The sequence below is a fragment of the Siniperca chuatsi genome, linkage group LG24 (genome assembly GCF_020085105.1).
Source record: "Siniperca chuatsi isolate FFG_IHB_CAS linkage group LG24, ASM2008510v1, whole genome shotgun sequence".
In the NCBI taxonomy this organism is placed as follows: Eukaryota; Metazoa; Chordata; class Actinopteri; order Centrarchiformes; family Sinipercidae; genus Siniperca; species Siniperca chuatsi.
This window is the reverse complement of record NC_058065.1, coordinates 10,894,522-10,916,842: the sequence shown is the minus strand read 5'-3', so window position 1 is coordinate 10,916,842 and position 22,321 is coordinate 10,894,522. Positions and strand designations below refer to the sequence as shown.

The 22,321-nt window shown below is 39.5% G+C and overlaps 1 protein-coding gene across 5 annotated transcripts in view; it reads left to right on the top strand.

The window, feature by feature from the left end:
• The window catches only part of LOC122872163 (interleukin-1 receptor accessory protein-like 1), a 293,532-nt gene that overhangs the window by 49,184 nt on the left and 222,027 nt on the right, over positions 1 to 22,321 (top strand). For 4 of the 5 annotated variants that reach the window (XM_044188023.1, XM_044188021.1, XM_044188022.1 and 1 more), the window contains exon 2: positions 20,540 to 20,634. In XM_044188023.1, the coding sequence (XP_044043958.1) occupies positions 20,540 to 20,634 (95 nt within the window). Of the gene's footprint in view, positions 1 to 4,605; positions 5,081 to 20,539; positions 20,635 to 22,321 lie in introns of those variants that run through there. The other variant, XM_044188024.1, reaches the window with a different exon arrangement.

The following is a 22,321-nucleotide window of genomic DNA, read 5'->3' as shown; positions in this document are numbered from 1 at the left end:
ATGTCCAAAACCCATACCTCAGCAGGAGCACTGTGGACTCAGACTTACGTCATGTTGTATCTCATTAAAGCTTCTCTGGGGAACTGAACTGAATTGGAGATGAGCGGTGAATTATGCATCAACTCTGTGATGACATCACCCCAAAACCACACACACATACAGCATCTCTGCAAGAGATGTTATGTCTTCTTGTTGTCAGAAATTATTCACTTAAATGTTTTTTGCTACAAATCATACAACCCTGTTATTAGAAGATTCTGACAGTGTAGTGTGTTTGCAAGTTCAACCCATCCACTGTAAAAGGTGCAGATGAAAATGTTCCCTCTGCCTCCTGTGCCATCATTCAAGTATAGTAACAAATTAAAGCATGCATTATTGGTTTAATAGGAAGAGTCATGCTTTGTTAGTCTGTGCGGTACACAATAATAACTTTGTCATGTTGAGATGTTTTCTGCTCAGTCCTGTTGCTACTTTGTGTTTGGTAGGCAGTAATTGGAGAAGGGCTTCGAGGCTTCCTCCAGTGACCTCATTACCCCAATTAAATTTGTAGCCTTCTCTGAAAACAGTCCATCTCACAAAGTGATGTCTGATTATCACTCCCAGTCCAAATGAGGTTGAGATATGCAGCTGAGGAAGCAGGGCAGGAACATATGGCTGTGCCTTTTACAGTTTGCTGCAGTGGGTCGTTCATCCTTAGTTTATTTAACCAAAAAGAATATTATTACATTTGAAATAACCCTTGAAAACTCTGGAAAAGTCAAATAGAATATAAATGTTTAGGAGATGTTTGAATATCTGTTTGAACAGCCATGTTGTTTCTTACTGACCAATGCAAGTCTTGAATATTACTGTAGCTATCCAATGCTGCAGTTATACATCTCATAAGTTCTTGTATGAGTACTGTAGCAATGTGGTTGGAATGTTAATATTTAAACAAGTAGCAGAATTACTCCAGTATTACTTTAATAAATATTTGCAAACTTTAGTTTGTTTGCAGTAACCAGGAAGACTTTGTCGCACTTCCTGCCACATATTTGTCCTATAAAAGCGTGAAACGCGAAGTGGTTAGTTGTTGGTGTTTCTTAATCAGTGCTCTTATGGAAGTGTAATTGTACCAATTAGCAAGAAACTTTTAGATTACACATTTTTTAAACAAACTTATGAAAACCATTTTATTTGTATTTTAAGTTAATTTTTGAGGGTACCACACAATGGAACATAAGTAGTAGGGTCCATAGCATGTACGCTACTTTTTGCTTAAAATCACACAAAGGTGGTTTAACTGTGATAGATGTGAAAATTAGTCATGCAACACTACACATGGCAAGAAATAATCATAAGTGACCGAAATCTCCATTTACTGCTCCATTTACTTCAGAGTGAGATTGAGTGTTTTTGATGTAAGGAAGGAATAGTGAATGAGTGAACGAGTGAATGATTACAGACACATGCTGCATTCATGTCATATTGTTCAGGCCGTAATTACAAGCAGCTGAGTCAGAAGAATTGCTCATGTCAGCCTCCTAGTTGTAATTCTGTGTCTGAGATATCTGGAATTTCTGAGAGCTATGATATTTACAGAAGTGTCAACAGCCTGTTGGCAAAATGGCTGCAAAGCCACCATCACTAGCAATTACATGTAAATAATATCCAATAGTAACAGTAATATGGTCGATATATTTTCTTAAAGCAGGGTTGCACCAATACTACTGTTGTTCTGTATAGTTACATGCAATCAAAGTAGTAGAAAAACTGTTTTTACCACAACTTTAGGAGTTCCATTCCAAACTGCTACATCTCCACACTTGCAAGACAAGCTTAACCTCAAATTAATGGTTCAAATGAATTTTTCACAACAGTTTGATTCCATTTTTTTTTTAAATACAAGTTTCACAAACTGCGTTTTACCTTTGTGTAGCTAATCATTTTGTAAGAACACATGACATGTTTTCCACACAGTACATCAGTAGATGTGTCATTTTTAATTGGAATGTATAAAGCTTCATACTGTTGCTGTCAAGTGGAAATGTATTCCTAAATTGTCAGCTTTTGAGAAGGTTAGAGCGGCCTTGTTTTGAGCTCAGTGATGATGTGCTTTTCAGTTTAAAAAATGGGTTTTGAGAGTGATTCATAAAACCATTAACCCATAGAGGAGCATAACTGAACAATCCAAAATGCACTAAAAGGAGTTACAGGATTTTACATTACAATACTTAAGAGATATGCAAAATATGTCCATAAATTTTGAATGTTACATCATGCCAATGGATTTGTTCTAACACCACACCGCTGCTCTTCCAGGCTCACACCCAAATCCTCAAACCAGCAGAAAAAATGCAGCAAACAATCAACCCTCACTAGACAGTTGTCCTCAAAGTTGCACACTAAACAGTTGATTGAGTTGAGGCCATTTGCGGACGACAACCTCAGATAGAAGGGGGAATCAATGCCTGTTTGTCCACTTCTTTGCTCATTAAGGAACCTCTATTCACGTCGGGGTCTGTATACGACAAAGAAAGCTCAGAAGTGCACATTTTCAGTCCGAGGAGGGTGGTTTTTCTCCTCCTCAAAGCCCTCCCCTCATCGAAATTCGCCTCACAGAAATGCTGTGCCAGAGGCCAAAGTCTTGACAGGGGCAGCCCAGTGAGAGGGAAATCAAACGAGTCCCTTTTTTACAGCCTGGATGGCCAACCGGGAGGCCAGCTTACCTACCAGTCCTTAATCTGTATCACACCTTTCCAGTTCAGAGAGAAAGGAAGGCAGCCTTACTGTCCATTCATCATCTTTAGTGATTCAGGGTTTTGTATCTAGCCTGTTGGATGTGAGTCCTTGGTTACTCATAAATGTTGGTATTACCTGAACTGTGCGGATTGAAATCCTTTCAGGCTTTTCAGTGGACTTGACTCACATTCATCTTAACGGTGTAGTTTAATATTGAACAGGAAAAAGATGGTTATAAATGTTGATACAATGGAAGGAATACAGGTGTCAGGTGTGGATATACTGCACAGTAATGTAAGCTAAGCCCACTGTTAGGCCTTGATTATAAAAAAAGTACATTTATCACTAGAGACCTAATATTGTCAGTGCAATTGGAGAGTCCATGTTTCATCAAAATGTAATGAAAACACAATTGCCTTCATAAGCCTACCAGAAGCAGACGAGGAAAAAAGATCTAATTGCGGTGATGGACAACAGCATTTGGACCATTTCCTGTTGAAAATGACGGTCTGGTTTGTGCAAGGTCACGCATAGCTCCTGTACATAATTAAACGGGATTTGGTTGGCCTGGCTTGTTAAAGTACTTTCATATTATTCCACAATATTGGTCCATACTAGTTCCTCTAAATTCCCATAAAACACACTGTGGGTATATATAACAACTGGATCTTTTAAAATGATTGGTTTTGTTCATGCACAGTCACAAAAAGTAATTTATTCTCATATTAGTCAGAATTTGCAAACTGGGTAAAGTATTTATCTTGCTTCCAAAGCATTTTTTTTTTACTGTAGTTTCAGCAATATTCTACAAGGAATATTATTATGACAAATGAATGTTTATAATGCCAAAGATGCAAACCTATAATTATTTATGTTCTATGATTATTTATTATTTAGAGGTCTGGACATACGAAGCTTTGATTCCTCATGATCACACAATAAAGTTGCAAAGTAATTTAATTTAATAATCAATTTGTTGAGTTCTTCATACTGTAATTCCAAGGTTGTGGAGAAATATGTTTTTATTGTCTCATCATCACAAAAGAATTGTGTTATTCTGTTTTCATATTTTTTCATGATAACCAGAAAAGGGAAAAAAAAAAACATATGCATTTTTTTCCCATGTCCTATGTGACCTTTTGTAGATTTTCTTTGAAATGTTTTGTCTGTTGCCACATGTTTCACTTCTTTTATACAATAATAAGATGCTTTGAGTCGTGGCTTGTTAAGCCTGTTGACAGTATTTTTTGCAGTGCATTTCAGACCTTTTCTGTTATTTCCATTGGGCGGCAGTGCGTCTATCCTCAAACTTGAGCTGCACTGCATTGCCTGCCTGCCCGTGCACTCTGTTCAGCACTCTGTTCTTAGTATAAGCCAGTAAAAGTAAGTGCCACATTGCGAATGTATTGATCAAAACAGGCGCAGAAGGAGGATGATTTCCTCGTGTGCGTTTGTTGGTTAGGTTTCAGTCAGTGCGCCCACTCCAGAGGAACGCAGGTACTAGGAGCGTTCACACTGGTACCAGTGTGAAGCCAGACAGAATAAGGAAACAACGCCGCTGATATGCTCGACAAAATAAAAGCCGTCCTGGAAAATACATGTGGATTGAGAACGGCCCTAAATACCAAATGGTAAACAAGGAATCGGTTAAAACGGAACCTGTGAGATATGAACAGATTTGGTAAAGAGAGGCACCAATGTACTGCAGTTGTTGCAGTTAAGTTATGCTGCCTATAAATACAAACACATTATGATTTGATGATGGTGTTTTATTTTGACTGCAAATCCCCTTATGTCCTGTGCTGTCTTCGGTCAACTTATGCACACTTGACGCATCTCGCGTTGACACAGCGGCACTCTGAGAGAGAGAGAGAGAGAGAGAGAGACGGCATCCGATGTGTCTTTTTCTGCACATCACTTTGGAAATTTGGGCTCGTGAAGTCCTGCTTAACGCGGTGCTCACCTGCCGGGGCTGTGAGCGTCTGAGCGACTGATTTTAATAGGATAATCAGACTAATTGCCTCCTCTGAAATAGCCCTTTATTGATTCTGTCGACCATTCCCCTAATCACTGACATGATTCTCTTCATTTTCTTCTCTCCTGCTGTTTCAAAGTGACCGGCTGCAGGTGTTTTTGTGTGCTCTGATTTGCGCCAGTCAAGGCTGGCAATATGTAATTTTGGGATAGACGCTGCGTTTTTGGAGAAGTGGACTATTTCACAGCTGGGATTCCTTGTTTTTTAAAACGTTACTGCTTTACTCTGTAGACCAGAAGAGATTCTGATACGCCGTGATGGTGTGGGGCTATCAGAATTGACAGCAGAGTGTAGGCTACGCTATCATTTGGAAACTGCTTGTGGGTAAGTTACATCCATTTTTTCATCTTAACGTTTCCAAAGTTGGTTAGATGCTCATGCTGCCTTCTGTGGATATGTTTGAACCAGTTTGTGGGCACCAACGATTAATTTGGATGACCCTGACATTTCATATGCACAGATTTGCATCACTTAACGACAAACAGATTCGCGATCCCCTCGCGCGGCACTGAAATTTCTCATTTGGAGCGAACACGTTTTCCCCTCAGTTACGCATGAATCTTATTGCCTTAGTTGCAGACGGAGCCTCCTCAGTGGAAGTGTTCACGGCTGCAGTACGACAGTGGAGTGGACTGCTGAAGTCTTCTGCATTCTTTAGTAAAACCGAATTATCCAACCAGAGCGGTTGTGTGTCAGTGGACACGAACTGTTCAATTGTACGCGTTATTTTACGCGTTAATTGTGTAACGCTGTGCGCAAATGCTTGTCGCTCCGGTGCGTCAGCAGTGTGTGTGTGTGTGTGTGTGTGTGCGCCTGTGCGTGTGTCGGTGGGTGTACGCGAATGTCTGCGTGCCGCTTTGTGCGCGCACACCCAAAGTGCGCCTGTGTGTCAGAGGAGGGAGGCAAGAAGAACCCGACCTCAGTTATTTCAAATTATTTCTGCTGAGTGATTGCTTGGCGAGTCAGCTCTCTCTGTGCCTCTCCTCAGTATTTGCTAGTATTTCCTCTCCTCTCCCCTGCATTCCCTCCCCTGCAAGGATGGATGATGGCCTATGATTGTCCAGATGGATGTTGGAGCTCTACTCTGGCTCTGACCAGACTGGGATTTGCCAGTTAAACATATTTGGGAATCAGGAAGTCATACTGATGGAGTAGACACTGACTAAAGTTAAAGCCTTCCTTCTTGCTCTTCACCCACTCCTGATGAGTTACAGAAGGTGCTGTAGCCTTTCACGTTGCATCTAACCGTTTTACCAAGAAACGATTGCTGTAGAAATGCTTCTTTTCTCATGTCTTTTTGTAAATCTATTACAAACCATAACCTCATCTAAGGCCAAGGCCGGCTGGCAGTGTAAGCGTTCCATTCAGCCAGGACATAATTGATCGCATGTGATTTTCTAATTTTGTCAACATTTGCTCCCCATTTCAACTGCTCCCAAATCTACTTGCATCGTGCTCTGCTCTAAATCTTTCCACTCCAATTTCTTCGTGACACTTTCTGCTTTAGGAGATATCTTCATGGTTTATGATGTTATTTTTTGTAATATCTTTATTCATCTCCAACATCTGGGGTTAAGCTTTGCCACAGGAGCAACCAGCAGCAAATGAATTAATAGGTAAGCCACTTAGCGGAAGCCCTGCAGCTACATATTGAGCTGAGTCGAGTGCTCTCACACAGAAATTGATTTAGACAGAGATTATGTCATCCAGCATTGGAACTTTTTTAATTTTGGTCAAGTTTACCCAGCGGCATAGAATTCCTCCTCTGCTCCCTGATGAATTAAGTGTAGGTTTAAAGGGCATGTTAATGCACCAAAAAAGTCGTTGTTTCATTGGCAGGTTTATTACAAATTTGAATACTTCATCACAGCACATTTGAATGCTTCCCTTCCTTTTCATTCCACACTTGCTCCACAGACAGTTTTACAATATTTGCAACTCACTACAATGAGTTACTTATTTGCGGTGTTTACAAAATCATAATGTGTCATAAAATCTAACTGACGATCAACCCAGTGGTTTTGCCCATAGTAATTGACATTTAATCCTATTTTCCTATTTCATGAGGCAAACCCCACTCGCCTTGCACTAAAATATACTAAAACACACCATGACAAGCATTTGCAAATAGGACTCGACCCCATTGAGCTTACAGTGCTCTCTATGGTAGACAGAAGGGTCTGAAGACATCGCAAGCTTTTTCCCTTCCTGTCTTGATTGATACTTTTAATTTTCAACTAGCTGTCACCAAGGCCTATTGGCCTTGGCTTTGCAATCAAGGGGCGGGCAGTCAAAGCCTTTCAGATGAAAGAGTCCATTAATATGGTGGGAAATAATGGTTGTATTGCTGTGGAATATTGGCTGTGTGTGAGGAGTGACTGGAGCAATTGATGAGGATTTGCGAGCAAGAATGTTGGAGAGGACGTTGAGAAGGGGCCACCTCAATCATGGCTATTAGATTACATTAATAAGACTCAAGGGGAAATGGAAATACTGAAAGGTAATCCAGCTTGTGTGTTTATGTATGTATGTGTGTGTGTGTGAACATGTGCATGTGTGTAAATATCGTACTTAAGCTTGAACACCTTCCATTCCTGCTTGGAACTGCTGTGCAGACTTATTGACTGTTGTGAAATCTGAGTATTAAAAGCTGTGGACTACATGCATAACAGACGCTCTCTCCGTTAAATCTTTTGAAAATCCAATTCCCGTGAAGATGGGATTTCTCTTTCCCCATGCCTTGTTCCATTTTCCATCGCAATCAGTGGGCATCGATCTGATTCAAAGCTATTTATTTTTGTTGCAGCCATCATGTCATGAATTGACAAGTATGGTAGATCAGGTAGATTACAAAATGTCTGGGCATGTTGCCTCGCCCATACAAAGAAGAATCATGGCTGCCAGGGGTGAATACAAAAATTTCAGTCTAAGCATTTTCAGGCTTTAGTCAAAATGCATTTAGCTAAGGTGCCAGATTACAGTAGACCTTTCTTTAAAGCAATGGCTTGTGGCCTTTTTGGCTTGTGAACCCTTTAAAAAGAAACAGTGTCTACTTGTGACCCCCATCACAGTTTTCAGGTTTCTGCAACCAAATAGCGTTTGTTTTTTCCTCCTCAGATTTCTCACATTTGAAGATTTTTTTTTAGAGGCCTCGGGGTAAAACTATGTAGTATTTCACAAGAAAAATAAATACAATTTTGTGTAGCAGGTAAATGTTACTTATTCTTTCCTATCATGTTAATTATCTGGAGACCCCTTGGGGCTACTGACCCCAAAGTTGGGAACAGTGTTGGGAATTAACTTTTTTTCCAACATCTACCAGCCACTTTCTAAACCGGTGTTCTGTCGATATGTGCTATCTATTGAGATGTGCTGCTTAGCGGTTCTGTGCATTACCCACAATCTCCCTGAAATCTTTTTTATATATATATATGTATTATAATATGTTTTTAATCAAAAAACATAAATAAAGATGTCAAATACTGTGAGACTTGTACCTTTAAGGGATATACACAACTGGAAATGGAAACACATAAGGTAGCAAGCTTTATGGCATTGTCGTATTTGTGAATCAATGTGACAAATTACTTTGATTATTTTATCCTTAAACAGTTTCTCAACATATTTTCCAGAAAAGTTATCATATCACTATATATCGGTATCAGAATATAGAATTACATATACCATGATACAGGTTTATCAATATCGCCCATACCTAAATTATACAATCAATATATGTTCTAATCTCCATTTTTTCAAAGTTTTGCCCATTCCAGTTCACCGCAGTCCATAACAGATGTAATTATTTACAATTCAAGGAGGACCGACTACACAGTTCTACAGAGGAGGCTTGCTTTGTCCTCTATTCTGTTTCCTACAAAAATAGGAAACTCAACCCTTGTGTCCCTTTCAGAGAACATAGCAACCACGATCATTCACTGATGGGAGACTAGGCTGTATGGAAAAATAAATGGCCTTCAAAATTGTCCCCCATTCACTTTGTAGCCCCTGAGCTTCCTGTGCACCCTTCCCTGCTGTTATTCAGTGGAGATGTATCAAAAAGAATGGTCTTCCTTGCAAATCATTTTCATGGGGCACTTATTTTTGAGACCTTGATCTGAGTGCCTTCATGTATGGATGTAAACTGAGCTGAGTGTCTGCCGCTGCTATGCTAGCTTTATTTACTTTCTCCATGTAATGGTATTCCTAGCCTAACAGAGCAACACTTAATACCACAATAAAAGGATGGTAATGGCATCATTTCCAACTGTCTTTTTACACTGCTCTTGAAAATACATGTGTGAGCTATTCTGTGTATGTATGTGTGGGTCTTCGGGGGGATCAAAGCATAAAGTTGACCAGAATCAAATGCAATTTAAAAGCGCTTTATTTTCCCATTTGTTGCAGCAAAAAATAAAAGGACTCGGGGTCAGCCACAGTGTAGCAGAGCTTAAAAGTTGTGCTGGTCACTTGTAACACGGCTAAAATGAAGAAAGAGGGGATGAAATACTTATGTTGTACTTCCTCTGATGAAATGGCCATCTGAGGCATGATCAGTTACCTCATTATACAGTAGTTTCTTTGCTAGGGGCAAGTGACGTTTAAAATGAATGCTTTTTCCACCCTTTTTAAACAGTAGTAAAATGAGACGCTCATTGCTATAAGCAAGAGGGCAGAATTATCATTTTCATTATTTCTTTTCAGCCCCACTGTCATCATGCCATATCTGGAGGTGATCCTCTGAGGCCCATCCACCCTAGAAAGATGAAGTTGATGTGTTTTTAGATAGCTTTTAGAGAGATGTGGATAGAGGATGGAAATTGCATGCCAGGGGAAGCAAAATGAGCAATTTTTCCTCCCATTTCCCCTCCTCTCTTCATCCGATCTGTGCTTACTCATTCATGAAGGCTTTGTTGTGACATTCCATACGTTGGTGTGGAGATAAAAAAATCGCACAAAATGCCAATTGGCGGGGGGGGGGACCCAGACTACGTTATTGTGCAGGATAACTGCAGAGCAGAAGAGACACAGCTCTCTAATGTTATCACAACACTATCACAACTACCAATCTTTATTCACATTTTGACCTGTTATCTAAGTGGCTGGTGTTGAGATAGTCAGGGAATTCAGCAGGGCCTTTTACAAACCCATTTAGGATGGTGTGGTCTCAGCAAAGGCTTTTAAGTATTCACTGAAAGAAAATGCTTTTACTATTATATACAGCATATACTTGAGTGGGAGCACCGTTCATATCCATGAACACTATTTACATATAGTATATGAATGCATATATGGGTGGCTTCTGTAGGAAACCTGACAGTGTTTTGAGCCAAATTCTCCCCCTCTGAGCCAGGCAGGAGCTTAAATAGAACAACTACGTCAAGGGATTAATAGTGAGTGAAATCAAGAAGCGCTTCATTAGCAGTTCTTCATTTGTCATTAGCCACTACAAGTGCGACCGGGGGCAACATAGTATTTACAGCTAATCTTATACATATATTTCAACCTGCCTCTAGTACAAGATGGGTTTAGTGGCGTACATCCAAACGATTCAAAAGAAAACTCAAGTGGTTGTGTAGGTGTGGGTGTTTTGCTATATGTACAGATGAGAAAATGAAATACGATCCAATTTGAGTAACTCATACATTTTTGAGAGATTATCAAATGCCGAAACGCTACACAGCAATTTGGAACACTATGAGACAGGATCTTACAGCTCTGTAAAGTTATCACAGATCAATAATTGCATCCTCCATGACTGTGATTTGCGCTGTAAACAGTAATTTTCCCCATTTATGTTACAAAGCAATCTACCTGAAATGCAAAAATTTGATTGGCCCATGCAGTGCTTTGTCAGAGGACGATCCAGGGCATCGCTGCCAAGTTGAGCCAGATTTTTTGGGCCAGACAACTCTGTTTTGTTTGGGTGGGATTTCATTGAGATTGTCGGTCTGTAAGTAATAGTCTGCGCCAGTACATTTTCTTTCAAATCCTTTTTATGTGGTTATCCCCTTTTTTCTAGCAGCCCTCACTATATTATGTGAGCTTTGAAATTTAAAACCAACATTAATATACAGTTTGACCCAGTCCAGTTACATGCATGGCTGAACACCCTCAGCCACAGCATCATCTATATTCAAACATAACAATTCCAGTAATAATCCAATCCCCAGTTTGGCTAATGATGGTAATAATTTTATGCTGCTATGACATCCTTTGCATTACAGCTGAGGGGGTTACTGGTGTGCCTCTGTCCCAGCCAGAGCGCGGCTCTGTTTCGCCCCTGCTGGACCAGACCCACAGAGACCGGCTCTCAACAGGGTTCTTGATTTATGGGCCACTTTACAAGAAGGGCCTGGGGACGCAGCACGCCTTGTCCTACGATATTGAATCTCGGCTGCCTAGCATGGAGATGTGGGTCGTCTGTTATTGTGTGAAAGCTTATTTGCATTGCGCCGTTAAGCTCTCAGTGGTAACTACAGGATGTCTGCTCATCTTAGCAGTTAGGTTTATTTTTGCCTGCAGGGCTGTTTGGTTCAGACATGTAAGGGAGAAAAGGTGCAGTGAAGACAGATAGCCGTCACATTGACGGGTTTGTGAGTGTATCTACTTTTGCAGTGTAGAACATGTATATAAAAAATAAATAAACAGTTACTTGCCAAGTGCTGTTTGTGCACCTGCCCTATGAGGAGATGTATGCTTTTCTTTGTTTGGTTTAAATTTCACCATAAAAAAGACTTTAATAATATAATTTCAATCAAATAATTCGAAAGCCACATGCTGCACATCCATCATTATCCTTAGAATGGTGCATTCATCAATGATGAAAGCTGAAGTACTTTCAAGCAATGTATAACCTTAACAGACAAAGTCAGATAAGTCTGTTAGAACAAAGACTTTGATTATTCGTTCAAAGGCTTTTGTTTGTTTTGTTGCTGTTGGCTGGATTGTGCATTTGCTCTGCTTTTGGCTCAAGTTGATTCTTCCTAGAGGTTGATTTGATGAGAAAAAATCAGCAAGATAAATGTTTAGCAGCCTTAATGATTATAGTTGCTGTAGGGGAGGCGTTTATTAACTTGTGTTAATAATCTGACAATCCTCTTTCATTCCCCCTTAAATCAGCCCACAGTTCTGCTGCTTAGACAAGTATATTCAGCTGAAGTGATTTGGCAAACTTAAAACACTGCCAGGGCATTATTTGTCATTTTTGTAGCTACATTTTTATGTTTTAAGAACGTGTATGTTAGACATTGGTCCCTTATTATGTTTCCCTGTAATCTATAAAAAGATGTAGTACGACAGGATCTCAACTATCCTGCCTCCTTTAAAGGGCAACCAAAAAGAAAAGACATATCCTATGAAATCTTTTCCTACTGTTATAGTGTAAAATATGCAGTGTTTTTTACTTTCTTAAAGTCAGAGCTCCTTGAAGAACTCAGACTTTGATGCTCTCCAATGAATATCATTAGCATACTGTAGAGTTAGCTAGAGACTCGTCGGCTCAGCAGCAGATCAGTCTCAGTGTCACAGATTTAAATTTAGGTGTTGAGTAAAAATGTGTGTTAGAGGTTGTGTGTGAAAGAGAGAAATGCTTCTGCCTGTGAATATCTCATCGTTGCTATTGGAAATCTTTACCTCCTTGATGAATTTTTTTCATTTTATTTAGCATTGGGAATGTTTCTGTGAAGTACACCTACTTCTGCTATAGTTAGATGTAGCTAATGTGTCATTCAGTAGCTACTGTAGCATGCTTCCTCTCGAGGTGAATCCTATTTCAGACCTTGAACTCTGATCGTGTTTGAGAGTTTGATTGACACCGGCAGTACAGATAAAGCCTGGAGGGGAAAAAAAGACATGCGCATGAGTTTAACTGACTTCCTGGATTCTGTTACACAAGTAACTTTGAGAAAGAGCTAATCCAAGTCAGTCGACACAGCTCTTCTCACATAGCTGCTGCAAGAATCAAGTACAAGTTGTTGGATGAGCCAGATATTTCTTTTTACCTCAACATAAGTGTGCAGTGGCTGTTCTGACAGTATAAAGGGAACGTTTTTGCTGACAAAATCTTTGACAATCTCAGTATTGTCCTGTATGTGCTACATCATCTGGGAAATTGATTGCCTGTAACATGTTTACAAGAAAAGTGTTTTGAGGCTGATAGCATCCTTTCAAAGAGTTCTAAATGATCTGCGATGTAGCAATAGAGCGGAATCTTCAGTATTAATTTAGCAGCGTGTGAAACATCACTGTGCTGTTTTGCTATAAATCCATATCCATCAGAGTTAATTTCAAACTTTCAGACAGTTTGAATAGCAGCTTTAGTGCCCATAGCAGCTGTAAGTGAACAAACAACTCTTTGACATCCTTAATAATTGTCTGTGTTTTGAAAAATCAACATCTCTTAACACTGGAAAATTTGCTCTGCATATGTGACAAATTGGTTTAATCTTTTAAATCACATCAACACATTTTAATAGACAGTTATAGAGATAGTCAACTCAGTAAATCACTATGATGTCAAAATATGGATAGTGTGCATAAGAATCTACTTAGAATATTCCCCAGTTATTTGCTTCTCTGTGTGTTTCAATGTTCTGCTGCTTGGCACCATCTCATGATACTGCCTCTCATGGTTGCCTTCTCCTTGTCCTCTCCCTTTTCTAGCATTCATTCATCCTCTCTTCCCCTTTCACCTCTTCCTCTCAGTGAATCCTGCAGGCTCAACATCGGTCCTCTTAGCCCTGGCCTGGAATATCCAAAGAGAGAGCTCCGTTCATTTAATGTCATCCTTATTTCCCTGACAGCCAGGCAGGATAAAGAATCTAGTTTGCAGGCAGCTCAGGTAATGGGACTAAGAATTGGATGTAACGGCAAAGATAGTTTGTATTTGTGTGCACATTTATGTCTCCCCATATAATTTGTTTGGAAGTGGATTTTGTCAATCTGACTGGTGGCTAACAGCTCCCAAGACCCAAAATATAAATTATACATTATATACTGTATCTGCTATACTTCACCTACAGAAAGCTGTTTCTGTCACTTCTACATAGCTTACTAACCGTTGAGGTCAAATGGCAAGCTTATCGCTCAGTTTAATTCTAAGACCAGTAGTTTATTTTGTCATTTGTTGGGTTTAGCATTCCCATAGTAGCTATATTGAATTAAGAATTATTTCGTGAATGTTGGGGAATTCTACACAGCAAGTGCATCACAGCAACAAAAGATTTCCTGAACCCAGAGGCACAGAGATTCTTATTTTCAGATACCTGATGTAGCCTGCTGTTAGCTAGCTAGCTGTTTTTTGTTGTCTAAAGTTGGCATTTTTTTAATTGAAGACAACACTCATTTTAGATAAAATGCCAAACTTACTGGTAGTGAATGTTAATTCAAAGTGGTCATTGTGGTAATAATACTGTCTTCTACGTGTTAACTCATTTACAACTTTGAAAGTCATAATTATGACCTTACAACTTGTGCTGAACTGCTTAAGTTGTAATGAAACAGTACTTTTTGTCGGTGGTGTTATGGGGATAGGAGAATTTTTAATCTTCAGCGGTAAGTTGAAGAGGAGTGCACTGCAATGTATTTTTTATTAGTACCAGGGACATAGCTAGCATTGAGGACACAGAGGTCATGTCCTCAGTATTGTTTCTTGGAATTTGGGTTTTTCACCAACCTTTCTACAATTCTACAATTGCAAAAAAAAATTTAATTAAAGATATTTAGTATTTCTCCACCAGAACTATATCCCTGCAATTGTGAAGAAGGTTTTGACACAGCATTGAGTAGGGAAATTAAATTTGAAATATATTTTAACAGTTGAATGAATATATAAAATGTGAAGAAAACATTGTACAGAACTTATTTGTTTTCAATAATCCTGGCCATGGCTCTGATTAGTAAGAATTTTTCATCACCTTGACAATGAAGAGAGCTGTGGCAACATATTGTAGCTGGATGGTTAACTTCTAGAACATCACATTTGATGCTACTAGGTAGCCGTAATTTTAAAAACTGTTCCTGAAATAGTTTCTGTAATGACATGAACATGTCTTGTCTTCTGTTTTATCGTCACCACACAGAGACAAATTAGCAACTGATGAAAATACAATATTGCATAATGTTGCTACAAACAGTGTGTGTCTTATTCATCTGTTGATTGTGCTCTTGATCCTTTCTCACTGTTGCCAGGGAGGAAATGGGTGGTGTGCATATTTTTAAACTAATGCAGAAGAAACATTCATTTGAAGACATTTACAGTGTTAAACATGTTTAGAGACGTCGATTGCATTCGAGAAGCATCCTCATCTCTCTCTCTCACTTCCTCATGTCAAGAACATGGAGGCTTGTGGTTGCAGGGTTATTAGATAATCTAAAATGGAATAATTCAGTGAGGAGAGCACAGACTCGTGTGGGTGTATGTGCGTCAGCCAAGGGTGTAAGGGCTTGAAAAGTGTTCTTCACAAATAGAAATGTTAATAACTCGCCAAGCAGAGTACATATCAATTTTCCAACTGGAGGTAGGAGGAAGGGGGCAGAGGGGTGACATGGGGGAAAGGCGGTCAGGGGTGGGGGGGTAATGACAGAGACGTTCATACTGCAACTGAGAGTGCAGCAGTGCTAATTATTTATTTCATATCCAATCTGGATTTTTTATTCAAGGCATGTGACCCATAATGCTACTTACATTTCAAGAGGTCAGATCAGAAGCAAGGGATTCTGGGACCTTAAAAGAAAACTGCTCTTTTGCTGTCGTGTCTTAAAAAAAATTAAGATTATATACAGTACATTTAAAAAACAAGATAAATAGGCTAATTGTTGACTTTTGTTAATTGTTTGTTAATTAGTTGTTAATTTTTCTGACACTCCACTAATGACAGTGCTAGTCGTTGTTGCCATGAAAATTAGATAGGAATTAAATGATTGTGACACCCATGACTGCATGCATACATGACAACACTGAAAGAACAAAACTAAGCCAAATGTCCCAAGACACAGACCTGTAATGTTTTCCAAACAAGCGGGAGAAGTGTAGCCGCAAAAACGGATGTCTGTTATTGCTTCTTGCTGTCAGCTCCCATTGGTATCTGATATGGGTAACATGCTACAAAGATATGAACAGTCATCCAGAAACATCAGATATGAGCAGTGGTTCAAAATTGAGCACGAGGGCATTCAGTGTGAACAGCCCTAGAAAATGTGTAACAGAGCAAGAGAGACTTTAAATGAGAGATCCGTATAAATCATCATCTCAATATCCACCTGGCGAGCTGTAGTAAAACAGTAAAGCCTCAGTTGTCGATTGCTGAAATTGTTTGTGTGCGAATGTGAGGGCAAGATGCATTCCTTGGGGCCACCTCCGAGCCCCGAGAGTGTTGAGAGAGTGCGCCATTTCTCTTGCTGAACCCTTCTTGAAAGTAATTGAATTTTGGATGAATCCGCTAAGGAGGGAACACTGTCAGGGAGGGGAGAAAGTGGATGCTTGAGGAAAAAACAAGCAAAGAATGAGAGGCAGGTGACAGCACCTTTTTGGATGAGCTTTTCTGTAAAGAATGCCGCACTATGAGATGCTTGACAGGATAAGCTTTCATTGTGGGTTTTTTAATAGAGAACAATTTTCTCCAAGATTTCTTTTTTTTTTTTTGGACATCCAGTATCCGTTCATTTGTTGAAGGGGGATAACTCTTCTTGCTTTTTATGCTCTATTGTGTTCCTGATCATATCTCTGACAGTTAGACAGCTGCGCTGAATCTTTCACTTCTCACTAGCTAATAACCATGTGCCAAGAAGTAAGACGATAGTGCCAATAATACATTGACACCCTTTTTATCATTACTGATAACAAATTGAGTGTTTGACCTTGATAAGCCCTTGAGTAGCTTGTTTCTTCAAACAGGTGGCGATCTTCTCAAATATGCTCCATCAGAAGCAGGGGATCAAAGATGAAGCACATAGTCAAATTTCACCATAAGTTTATTGTATTTGGGGAAACACTATCATGATTTCATTGTGCTCCTTTACTGCTAGATTTCTTTTTGGTTACAAGCCCTCTCCGCCTCCATCTTGAACAATCAGACCACTTTCACTTTCTTCTCTTCCCAGCTGATTAAGAGGCTGAAGTCATCAGTAAAATCAGTTGTTAAATTACGCACTGATGGAACTGTAGCAGCCCTCCAGCTTGAGTGCAGGGACTGACACATGGCAACCGAGGGAACCAACAAAGGGGAATATGCATTAACTGCTTCCTGATAAATCAGTTGATCATGCTGTGATGACAAAAACAATAAAGTATTTGGTGTGAGGGCCTTATCTAGAGTTGGTGGAAGTGTATACTCTAACACCATAGGAACTAAATGGAAAGCAGCCATCATGGACACAAAGCAAAATCATCAAAAGTAGAGCCTCGAAAGGCTCCTCAACGCAAACAACTGCAGACATGTGGCGGGCAATCATGTATTACAAAAGCAAGAATGCCCACATCAATATGTGCGTACCTTTTTATGCTTGCTTAGATCTCTTCAACAGAACCAGCCATTAAAGCAGCCTCCCCTTTCCTCAGAGGACCTGGCACTTGTGCATACAGTGGGCGTGAGAAAGACCCCGCTGAGGGTGAATGGGAAGCTTGCAGTGTACTTAGAACATGTGCCCGACATTTAGCTGATGTCTTAATCGACATATTCGACACGTCCCTCTTGCAGGAAAGCTCCTCACCCGCTACAAAATACCAATCATTGTCCTTCTACCTAAGAAATCTACCTAAGTCCTACCTTGAGGATTACCCACCTGTGGCATTCACCACCATCGTTACCAAGTGCTTTGAGAAGCTGGTTGTGCAGTATGTCAAAGACCCCCAACTGGATTGCATTTGGTGCAAACAGATCCACAGGATGTCATCTCCGCTCAGCTCTCACACCTTAAAAATAACAGGCCAAGACTGCTGATCTTGTCAGACATAGGTGCTGAGTACTACCTTCTGTAATTGGATTCTGGCCTTCCTCACCAGCAGACCACTGACAGCTTGGATTGGGAGACACAGCTCCATGAAATACTACTACTAAATACAAGTACTGTGTGCTCCAGGTTCCCTCAAACTTCCCCAGAGGTTTAATCGAAAGTATCCCAACTTCTCAGATGACAACCTGGCACCCCACATGTGAGGCCCTCTGCAGTTGATGGTGAAATCCACCCTGAACATCATCATTATCGTATCGTTGGCTGAACAGAGAGATGAGGTGCGCGTGCAGAGCCCACAGAACAGTTAAGGACATCATGTAGTCCAGCCTAAGTCTGTTCATCCTGCTGCTTGTCTGGCAGGAGATACAGAAAGAGCCACTGACTACAGGGCAGCTTCTGGTAGTAAACTGAATCTCTTTGGGTTTTGGACTGTAGGTGAGACAAATAAAGACATTTAAAGATGTAACCTTGGGCTTTAACAAATTGTGATTGGCATTTTCTACCATTTTGTGACTTTTAATAGACCAAATTATTATTTGATAAATTTAGAAAATATTCTGCAGGTTTATCGATAATGAAAATAATAATTAGTTGCAGGCCTATATTGGACTATTTGAATGTTTACAGCTAGTTCCTCTTTTTAAATCACAATTAAACACTGAGTCGGGCAATACATTTTACTGTTTACTGTAGCATATAGATGATGTTGCATAACTCTTTTTCTTCTTCTTTTCCATTTGCATAACCAATAATATCTTGCTCTTTTTGCACTATTTTATTTTTCATGTGTGATTCTTTAATATATGTAATCCCCTAATCCACGATTTTTTTCTCTCTGCACACATTCAGGCATAGTGAATGATCAGTGTCCCCAACAGGCTTACTGTATTCAGTATAGTCGGTATCAACAAATGATTAATTACCCTGCATCGCAAGAACACAGTTTTAACCTTTCCAGTGATAATAAGTGTTTGCTTTGATGTCTAGCAGTCCAGGATATCACTGTGAGCTGGAGGGAGACAGTGCAGAACTGGTTTGAACACAGAGGAAACGACTGAATCACCAAAGAAAGAGACCACCGCTTTTGTGCTAATGTTGCAGACTTGCGCCCAACATGGAAAACTAATTAAAAAGATAAGATTTTTGTGTGGTGGCGTGTAGCTTTTCTGAGGTGGCATTGGTTGCAGGAAGCAATGGCTGACGACAATAGGCCCTTGACGAGGGGAACACGGCAATGTTGCCATCTTTGGCTGCTTGCCAGTTTCGCATGCCTCTGTGAGTGTCTCAAGGGTTATTGTGGCTTTTCAGGGTTTCCCCTCAAAGGCCTTCTGATGCAGCTTTGTGGAATCTATGTGAAGCATCTTTGTCGTGACTGAAATGCCATTGGAAGCGCCCTTGTAGCGTTCATGGACATCTTGTCGAGCCTTAGCAGACATGGCACTTTAGCCTGTAGCAAGGAGATGAATTATTAGCCAAACAAAAAGAAGAATTAGTCATTTAACGTCTCCATGTGACTGTATAAGTGTATCACTGAGGAATACTATTAGTTGCTGGCAAAACCTGAATAAAAACCTTTATCTTTAATGAACTTTAGACCAGTCCTATTTTATATTACATAAACTTAGACTTTTTTTGTCATAGTGTTAGATAAACCACTCCAACCTGTGCTGTTATGAGTTATAACCCATTACAACACAATATTTTTCAACAGCAGCACAGCTGGTCATGGATTAACATTTACTTAAAGATGTGAATGCAGACATCAAAAACACGCTTTTATTTTTTTCAAGAGCCTGACCAAGCTTAAGTTTAGAGACCAAAATTGTTAAAAAAATTTTACTTTAACACATTACATAAACAGATCATTTTTGACAAAGATCCCTTAAATATGTTTTTTAAGGAATTGTGACCAAGATATGTGCTGAGCAAGATACTTTGCATTTGAAAAATAATCTTGCACTCTGATGAAGAAACTCTGTGCTGGAGGTACTGTTTCTAAATTACCTTTCTTTCTTTGGCATTTCTGCACAACAGTTCAGTATTATCAGCCGTATTTGCCAATACCAATAAAGCTAATATCAACTATGTATTGACCCTGCCAATTTACCTTACGGCCGCTTTTTTCTTTATCTGATCATAAATTGCTCTTGTATTGCATTACAATATCCCAAAATATATCTGTTACGGTGATTCTGTATTTTTTGTGTTCATTATTCTGGCATACACATGGATTCAGACTTGTACTTGTACTCGGAGCGTGATTGCTTTAAACTTACTGTGTTTGACAATTTTGATAGTTCCTGGTATATTGCATACATATTAAATTTTATCCACCATCTCATACTAGCTTTCCTGTATGAAAAGCTGTTCGTTAACACGGAGATATCCTAATCTAAGTGGGCACCTGATTATGTCATGTTGGTTGGGAGAGAAGTTGGATTAGTGTTGTAGGTGGTTGACAAAGCTGCAAAGCCAGGTTCGCCTTGATAGAGATGTGTCTTGACATTTGTATCATCAACAGCCTCCCTCTGATTATACAGCAAGTCCCCGAAGAGACACTGGTATAAATAAAGCAGAGGCAGACAAACACTTTGGAGAACAGAAATTGCATATAGGGGTGATGGATTTTTTTTCCAGCTGACCTTAGGTCTTGTAAAAGTTCTGTAATTATTGGCTCAGAACTTGCAGGGTTTTTTTCATATTTGAGCTTTGATCGAGCATCTCCTGCCAAAATCATTATCTCTTCTTTTTTGATGTTTTGGATGGATTCTGTGTATTCACAGCCTGTCTCAGTATGGAATATTAACTCAGGATTTTGTTTCCTTGTAGGACTGGTAAAAAAATGAAAGCTCCCATTTCTCTTCTGATCCTGCTTCATGCTGTTGTGGTCCATTGCCTGAAAGTGGTGTCGAAGAGAGGCTCAGGTAAGTCTTGTCTTTTTATCACAACTGCTGTATCTCCCTTTTTTTTCTAATGATAGAACTAATGGGGAAACAGGCTCAATAGTATTTATTTTACTTAGAGTTTCCCATATATTAACAGCTAAAGCTACATTAAGTGGTACAGGTTTGATTCCCTGGAACCTGCCAGGATTCCAAGGCTCTTTTCTTTGCCTGAAAGCAGTGTTTTAGTAAACAGCAGGGGGATCATATGGCCTTGTGCTGTTGTACTTGGAGACTCCAACCAGTCATGATGAAAAACAGGGATGTCCTGTTATTTAACAGTTTGGTTTTTCCACAGACACTTATTATTATTCGATTTGAGGTTCTGGGAGTGATGGTGGAATATTTCGTTGTTGATCTTTGCAGATCATTTGCATGGTATAATCTTGTTTTAATCAGTTGTAGAAGACAATAAGAACACAGACTTGTTTGTTCTTGAAAGGTTTGCAACATACCTCTTAATTACATTGTGCATTTCAGTTATGTTGCACACACTCAATGGTCTGTTAGTGTGTAAAGTTGGTCTCATGATGAATCTGTTTTGTCTTCATTATCTCTTTAGTTTAAATCTCCTTTTTTCCAGTGCAGACTGGAGTCATTTACATTCTGGTTTTAGCTTTATCTTCTTTAAATATGTATTTCCATGCTATTTGACGCAATTAATTGTTCTCACAAAAGTACGGTATTGCCAAACATAGCCAGTATGCAATGAACACTACTAAGTTCAGTATTATTGCAGAGAGGAGGTGAGCCAATCAGGGGTGGAGCAGCAATTTTAAGTGGGGGTTCCAGGGGTGAGAGGTGACCACTGCAAGCCCTGTCAACTTCGGAATTAACGCAAGAACAAAATGAATGTACTACTATAAAGTTGAATGACTGTATCATAGATTGCAAGCTAGCTTTCTGTTTCCTTCCAAAGGAAAGGCCGAGCTAGCCCATGTCACTATAACTCCACTGACATGACTACTTGATTTGAAAAAGGAGTCAATCGTCTTCTGCCTTTTCCTTTTGTGCATTTTCCTCATATCTTGTATAACAAAATCAACAATAAGAATTAGTATTTCCATTTTATACAACATTATACTTTATACTATATACATTATACTACTCCACCGCATCTAAGAGGTAAATATTGTACTTTTTACTCCACTACTGAAAGCTTTACTTACTTTTCAGATTACAATTTTTTGTGTAATCTGTGTAATGTGGTTCTCACAGGACAGCGATGCTACACATACATGCTGAGCTTATAGTCCATGATGCATTAATGTAGATTAAACTACCCAACAGTATATAAAGTAGTTAAAATAAGCACAACCTTAAACATCTGCAGCAGTAAAATGTTCATGTTTCTGCGAAAGTGAGGCCGTAACACACTGGAGCCAGTGATCTCGATTCAGTGCTGTGTGTTAACATTCTCATGCCCCAAATCATAGTGAGTGAGTGAATGAGTGAGTGAGTGAATGAATGAAATGATGATATAAGTGAGTTATTTTCTGGATCCATGAAGCACTTGGCATCTAAGGATGCAGCAGTGGCCTTTGTAGGAATATAAGTATATAATATGTAAGTATTTACATTGTTGTTGCATGCCTCTCCAGACTCAAAAATAATTACTTTTCTACAAGAGGATAGATGCAAGCTAGAGGAACAATCCATATGGCTAACA